Source organism: Strigops habroptila, chromosome 8, assembly GCF_004027225.2.
Source record: "Strigops habroptila isolate Jane chromosome 8, bStrHab1.2.pri, whole genome shotgun sequence".
Taxonomy (NCBI): Eukaryota; Metazoa; Chordata; class Aves; order Psittaciformes; family Psittacidae; genus Strigops; species Strigops habroptila.
The window spans coordinates 41,525,368-41,532,577 of NC_044284.2; the positions used below are offsets into that span (position 1 = coordinate 41,525,368).

A 7,210-nucleotide genomic window follows, 5' to 3' on the forward strand; every position below is an offset into this window, starting at 1 on the left:
TATATAGCACAGAGTACCAGCCAAATATTTTTACCTGATCATAAATCTTAAAAGGTGAACTCACCTCCACGAACAGCAGGACTAAGCTCTAACTGTACACAGCCCAAGTAAGCTCAATTTCTTTGGCAAGACAGGAATTCCTGCCTGTTCCTGCCCAAAGCTCTGCCCCTTTAACCTGCAGGAAAGCCCTGTACTCAACTGATTAAAAGTGGGCATAAGGAAGAACAAGCAAACATCAACCACAGAAGGCAAGGGTCCCAGCCCTGATGACCAAGAGGCTTTATGTCCCAGAGACATAACAACTGAGTCAGCTCCATCACTGTTCCAAGCAAGAGGAAGCTGCAGGGAGAAACTCCCATATTCAGGGCAGACATCATGCAAAAATGGGATTACATTCTTGAGCCTACACTCAGAGACAGCGTAAGTCCCACTTTGTCGGCAGCACTGAGCTTCCAGCTTGCCCGCATCTCTCAGCATTTACGTAGGCACTGGTACATCCTCCTCCCAGCAGGGCAGTTTCATCAGTCCGATCATTTCCAGCAAGTTCTGGATTCCCTCCCCTCTCTGAATGACTACAGTTCCTGAACCTTTTTTGAGTCCTCAACACAACAGGCAAGCGCTATCTTCACTTCACCACTACAGACTCAAGGCACAGACAAGTGATTTGCCCAAAAGCCACATAGAAAGTAGGGGGAGAAAAAGAAAATCAGACCTAGTCCAGAGCTCTACCGACCAGCCTGCTCTTCCTCCTGTTCTGGGGCAGAGTCGTAAACTCAGCAACATCTTCTAAAAACCTCACTGGAGATGACAACTAAGCAATCCCCTTATTTTCAAGTCTCTGACACATAAACAAAATCAGAGAGAAAAGTAATAAAATCCTGAAATGGTCTCCAATAAAAGGTAATAAAATCCCAGGAAAATGCCTATATACACAAATAGTTTGAAATAAACAACATACAGTATTTTAACAGAGAGCTCAGCTGTTACTGTCACCTCTTTTATGATGGTGTTGTATCTTAAATCAAAGCCCTTAGTGACATAAAACACTAAATGGAGGAAAGACAAGGGTGCCAAATCAAGGACAGTGGACAGATCTGAGTCAGCACCTTTTGTGCACTAGCAATACTACTGTCCACCGGAGTAATATATTAGCAGCCCATTATGCATACTGATACGGGCTGCTATAATTAAATAGAGGAAACTTGCATTAAGCACCCTCATTTTGATTTAAAGCACAAAATGCTGCAAAACTCAAAGTTAGCAGAGCATAATCCTGCAGTAGCTATGCTAGCAAACTTCTTCTATCTCCACTGCCAGCACTATCCTTCCAGGCACTCTGTAACAGGGATGGCACTTTTCCGGATAGCACTAGGCAGCCAAAGGCATGGAAAGCTAGGAGCCAAGCACAGCCTGAAATCAGGGAGCACAAAGGCACTTGCTGTTGCATCCTGCTTGACCAGGGACAAGAGGGACAGAACAGGACAGAAGCGCACTGTTCCACTCAGCTGAAGGCAACCGGAGAATCTGTGCTGACATGGTGTTAATTATCAGCTTTTTTCTGACTTGTATCAAAACTGTTGTGAAACAGCTTCTGATTAAAGTAATTTTTAACATTAAACACATTATTGGTCTTACAGAGCTAATGCCAGGAAACCCTCTAGAGTCTGTTGAGAATCACAGAGCTGATGTGCAAGCAATGCTTTCACGTTTCCACCCAGGACAGTTACAAAGCATTTGCAACAGAGTGAAAAATAAGAGGTTATTTGCAACAAATCTTCTGAGAATATGGACAAAAAAATTACAGAGGAGAAGAAACACCCTTTCTTTTCATCTCATCCTAGGCATGGTCTTGTTATTCTTAAAAGTTCTCCTAGTATTTTTTTCTGCCCCCTTTTTTCTCAAAAGGAAAAGAGAAGCCTGAAGATATGTTCAAGCACTAGAAATATCTGAAAACAAAACCTCATGTGACCAGTCTGCTTTTCATACAATCATGGTCCACAAACCACAACCTAGGCACCACCTGCTTAGATGGTAATTAAATATCGCATTTTAAAAAAAGGAAAGCACTTATAAGCGGCAGTAGTAGGACAAGCATACTCCATATGGCAGGAGAATCACTGGGAAAATACGCACACCAAATTTTGACTATTAATCCAAATGGGTGCAATTCAGTTTTCAAGTCAAGGCAGCATCTCTTGCAACACACAAGTTTTATTTTTACCTTTATTCTTTAGTCTTCCACATGTTACAATACCTGTTTCTCCAGGTTAGGTGATTATAAACGTCCTTTGTATCTTAATTGGTGCTTCTGTATTTGTTTTACATAACTTCTCCCACAGGAGCAGAAAAAAGTTACACTGTGTATTCACACAAGATGCATCCTACAGCTTGCTCAATTCATAGGGACTGAATGGGAAAAGGAACACTGGAACTAGAACCAAGCAGGTTAGTTTCCCAGGCCACTCTAAAGCCCTCCACTGACAGATCTGCACAGGCACATACTTCATGGGGTCGCATCAAAACCCCAAAGACTTAATGCTCAGACCCGGGTCATTACAGCAGATCCCCGATGCCTCTAGCGGGGAGGTGAGCACCAGCGCTAGCCATGCACTACAAACCATACAATCACTACTCTCTAAGCTGTGCCAGTCACCTCCTCACCCAGCACACACAGGGAGCCTGGCAAACACAGGCGAGGAGCTACTCCACAAAGACTCAGTGGACGCTCAGACAGGCCACCAACCCGCCGGTGACCTGCCACAGCCAACAACAACAGCCAATCCTCCACACCCACACCCAACTCCAGTCCACTGGAGCCAAGCCGATGTCTCCACAGCAAAGGCGAGCAGTGCAGCATCAGGGCTGACCACACCGAGCAAGGGGGAGAACTGAGGAACAACTAGCATGATGACTTTAGCGGCGCCCTGTCCCACACGCAAACCCAGCGGTACCGAACTCGGTGCTGGACAGAGAGCTCCCCGCACCCCTCTTTCCCACATCCCCAACACAACTCTTTCCCACTTAGCACCGCCACATTTCCCTCAGCCGCCGCGCAGGCCCTTGGCCGGTAGCCTCAGGAGAGCTCCAGGCCCTCGGGTCCCGGGGCACCGGGCAGGGTCCCGTTCCGCTCCTCCGCTCACGCCCCACTGCCCGCCCGCCGCCAGGCACTGCCCGCGGGGTGCCCGAGCTCAGGCCGTGGGCCGGGCCGCCCCGGTCCCGGCTCACCTGCTTGAAGCGGGCGTACAGGTAGAGCAGCTGCTCCTTGCTGGCGGTGGGCAGCAGCGCCGGCAACCGCTCGGCCGCCTGCTCAAAGAGCGCAGCCAAGTCGCGGTCGGGCGGCGCCGGCCCCGTCTCCTCAGATCCCGAGCTCGCCTCAACGCCGCTCCCGGCCGCGGCCGCCGCCGCCAGCGGGGTCGACGCCATGGCGGCCCGCCGCCCGCCCAGGTCCGCCCGCTTCGCCGGTCCCCCTCACGCCTCGGTACGAGCGGACGGGTCGCCAGCAGGAAACGCGCATCGCGCCCGAGGGTTCCGGGGCGGCCGCGGGTCCGAGGGCAGCGTGTGGTTAAGCAATGGGCGCATCCACTACGCCGGGCTTTATAACTCCTCAGCGCCCGCGGCGCTGCTGATGGCGACTTAACAGAAACACCTGACGAGGGGGCTGCCCGCACCCTCAAACTTGTATAACCTTTATAACGTGAGCCCTTCACCCCGAGCACCCCGCGCCCCCAAACCCCACCCGCGCGTGGCTGGGACCCGCGTCCCCCGGGGTCCGGGGCCGGGGCCAGCGCTACCGCGGCGGCAGGGTCGGGGGAACCCGCCGTGTCTCCGCTGCCGCTGGAGGGCACTCGCAGGCCGCCGCCGCCGCCGCCGCTCTGCTTCGGGCCCGGCGGGGGGGAGTCCCCGGCGGCCGGGGGGGTTCGGCTGGTGCCGGGAGGTGAGTGCCGGTGGTGCCGCCCCGGGAGTCCGGGCGAAGCGCCAGCCCAACGGCGGTTTATATTTAGCCCGCTATCTACTTGGTGTGGAAAGTTTCCCCCCTCCCTGGCACAGCTGTCGAGTCCATCTCCCTCCTCCACCCCCGGCCTCAGCAAATGGCAGCCCTGAGTCCCCCGGGGAAACCTTGGCCACCTCCGCAGCGTCCTGACCCACTCCTCCTCCGGCCACCAGCTGCCTCGGCCGGGGCCGCTGCTCCCCCGGCCAGCTGTGTCTTGTGGGGGGCTGCCCCACAGCGTGACCGCGTCTTAAGGAGGGGCACACTGAGGTGAAGAGGGCCAAGCAGTGAACCAGGGTTTTGCACCGTGGCTTTAGAGGTCCTGTCTCACCAGAAAGCACTGGGTGTTGGGTTCACTCTCATTCCCCCAGCCTCGAGGACGAGGATGAAGGCACATGTGCATGACGAGCTCCATCTGCATAGCTGCTTGCAGTCTCCTGGCCATGTGTCAGGCACTCCAGACTCATTCATGCTTCCTGCTTCAATGTATGCAACCCATCTTTCTATCCTGGGGCTTGCAGGGGAGAATGCAGGAGCTGTTGAAAAAAGACCTGCCATCAGAGCCAGAAATAAGCTGGCTTTTCTTCTCTTATTCTCTTCACAGCCTCACTGGGTGTGGGAGGTTTTACTTAGGGGGCAAAAGGCCCTGACACAGCCAGGGCAGCAAGCTGAAACATCACTGGAGCACCTGGACATGGCCTTCCAGGGCCACCACCACTCTCCCACCAGGCCGCCAAGCCATGGCAATGTCCCCATCCCTGGCTGTGCATACAAGAAGGGGGTGAAGGTCCAACCGTGGGAGCATAGCTACACCATAGCCCTGCAGGGAGCAGGAGAGACCTCCGCATCCCAGCTCATGCGAAAGGGCAGTGGTGCCCCTGGCTCTGCTCAGTACTGGAACAGAGATGGGCTCAGCTGTGCTGGAGCCAGGAGTATGCCTGCAAGTGCCAGCCCTGCCCAGGGCTACCTCCTGAGGGGACGAAGGGTGTCCTGCAAATGGGCTGAACCAGGAAGGGGGGAAAGGCAGAAACAGCTTGGCTCTGCTGCTTATAAACACAAAATAATAGTAGCTCCTTTCCAGAGTGTGATTAGCACCCAGCCTCATAAACAGACCGCACTATTTACAGTGAACTCATCCTCCCTGCCGCTGTCCACCAGAAGCCATTCAGCTCCATCCAGCTGGCTGGTTCACCCCGGATAGCCCCGCTCACCATGGAGAAGCATCGCCTGGTCTGAGCCTGCTGGCATGCAGCAAGGGACAGGCAGCCGGGTAGGCTGGCAGGATGAAACCCCCTTTGAATAGCTTGGAAAAAGTACTCGTGGCAAATTAAGTGAAGCTCGCAGCCTCCGCATGCTCTCCGGCTCGTCTCCATGGTGAGAGAGGCCTCCCTACCTTGCTGGGTTCCTTTGCTAGAGCACTTACTGCTCCTACTAGATCTCCCTCTGCTTTTTCCTTGCCTTTTTTTTAAAGAGCAACTGCACTGAGGGCCTGATCCTTCCTTCCACCTCCTCTCTTTGGCATGCGTGGGAGCAGGTTTGATGCAAGGCATCCATGGAGGCTTTTGAAGCCTGGCATGGAAACACTGAGGATGGGGATGTTGGGCTCAGCCACGCTGTGCCTGCTCTGCAGGATGATGTTTATTTAGTTGCTGGTCACCAGCGACCTGGAAGAGGGCAGGATGAGGGCTTGGGGCACACCAGTGTCCATGCCCTTGTGCCAGGTGAACCAACCACCCCCCACAAACATGAAGTGCACAGGACCGAGAGAGCCCCAGTCACCCCACTATGAGCTGGGGCAAGTTTGTCCCATTCTCCCAGCCCCTGGCTGCACAAAACCAGAAGCATTATGGGCACCGAGCGGTAAAGAAAATCATGCAGGGCCCTTGCACAAGCTGCACATGGGGGTCAGACCCAGGGCTTGTGCTGGGATTGCAGAGACACAATAACAGGCTGTGACCAGCAGTGCCGAGCAGGGAAAAAATATCCCTGTATAATTATCATATCCATCCTGCCGGTCAGCCTGGAGACTTGTCATTGTCCTTCTGGAGAGGGCAGAGGGCACTGCACACACCAAACCCTGGCCAGCCTGAAAGGAACATCTGAAGGGATCCCTGTGAACTAAGCTATGATTACTTCTTTTTTTCCCCATAACAAAAGGAGAAAGAGACAATTAAGAGCGGGATTGTTTGTAGCCCTGCATTTTACTGTGGGAGACACCTGTCTATGGAGGAGGAGCACGCTGCAGGCTGGGGATGTTCGTGCCCTCCTGAGGGCATGCGGATTAGGGGGAGCCTGGGCACCCTCCCCTCCCATGGCGCAGCCCCCAGCACACCTTGACCTGGCATACGTCACCTCTGCTAAAGGCAGAGCTGTGCCTCTGGTTAATGAATGTTCCCTCCTGAGCTCCTCCAGGACACCCATTGTGTGTGTCCTTGTCCCACCACAAGAGGTGTCCCTCCTTCTTCTCCCTCATTGCTTCTTCTTGGGAGATTTGCCCCTGAGCCCACGTGCCGGGGGAGAAGCTTCCTCCCCGTCGTGCCACTCACCATCCCTACGTGACAGGGTGGTGTATGCCTATCTTGAGCTGGGATTTCCATCTGGAATATGGATTTTTACATGACACACGATACATGTCATGACACCTGGCTTGCCTTCACCCCTGCAGCGGGAGAGGGAGGAGGGGAGACAACCAACTTCTGCCCCTCTACTCTGCATGCTCACCTCTTTAGCAGAGAGATGAAAAAACCCTGCTCATTTTTCACCCTGCGCATGTGTCCCCTGTTAGCAAGGCAGAGCAAATGCACACCTCAATATTTTGGGGAGCCCATAGATGCTGTAGCAGCCAGGAGCCCACAGCGTGGCTGCAACAGCTGTGCCCACTGACAAGGGAGGTGATTTCCATTAAATGGAAATGGAGTCATATGCAACAGGAAAACAAAATTCAGTGCTGTCCAGGGAAGAAGCTAAACAAAGGGCTGAGGTCTCTGCCCTGGCGTAAGCAAGGTTTCCCTTGCACGCATCACCTCCACAGAGTTTGGCTCCGTTGCACATTTTACCTGCATTCATTATAGCACCAGGGCCATTTGTTTGTGTATAATAAAGGGGGTCTGGGTGAAAAGCATGTAATTAGCACATCCATCATATAGGTTTTTTAGATATCAATAAAACATCGATTCCCTCCTCCCATAAATTCATGCACTGTGGTGAATACAAATCAGTAGC

At 53.4% G+C, this 7,210-nt stretch overlaps 1 protein-coding gene across 1 annotated transcript in view; it reads right to left on the minus strand.

Moving 5' to 3' along the window:
• ACBD6 (acyl-CoA binding domain containing 6) overlaps nucleotides 1-3,824 on the minus strand; it is an 87,169-nt gene extending 83,345 nt beyond the window's left edge. Inside the window, exon 1 of the mRNA XM_030495454.1 lies at nucleotides 3,226-3,824. Coding sequence (XP_030351314.1) covers nucleotides 3,226-3,423 — 198 coding nt within the window. The 5' untranslated portion in view covers nucleotides 3,424-3,824. The remainder of the gene's footprint in view (nucleotides 1-3,225) is intronic.
• Nucleotides 3,825-7,210: the final 3,386 nt, after the last annotated feature.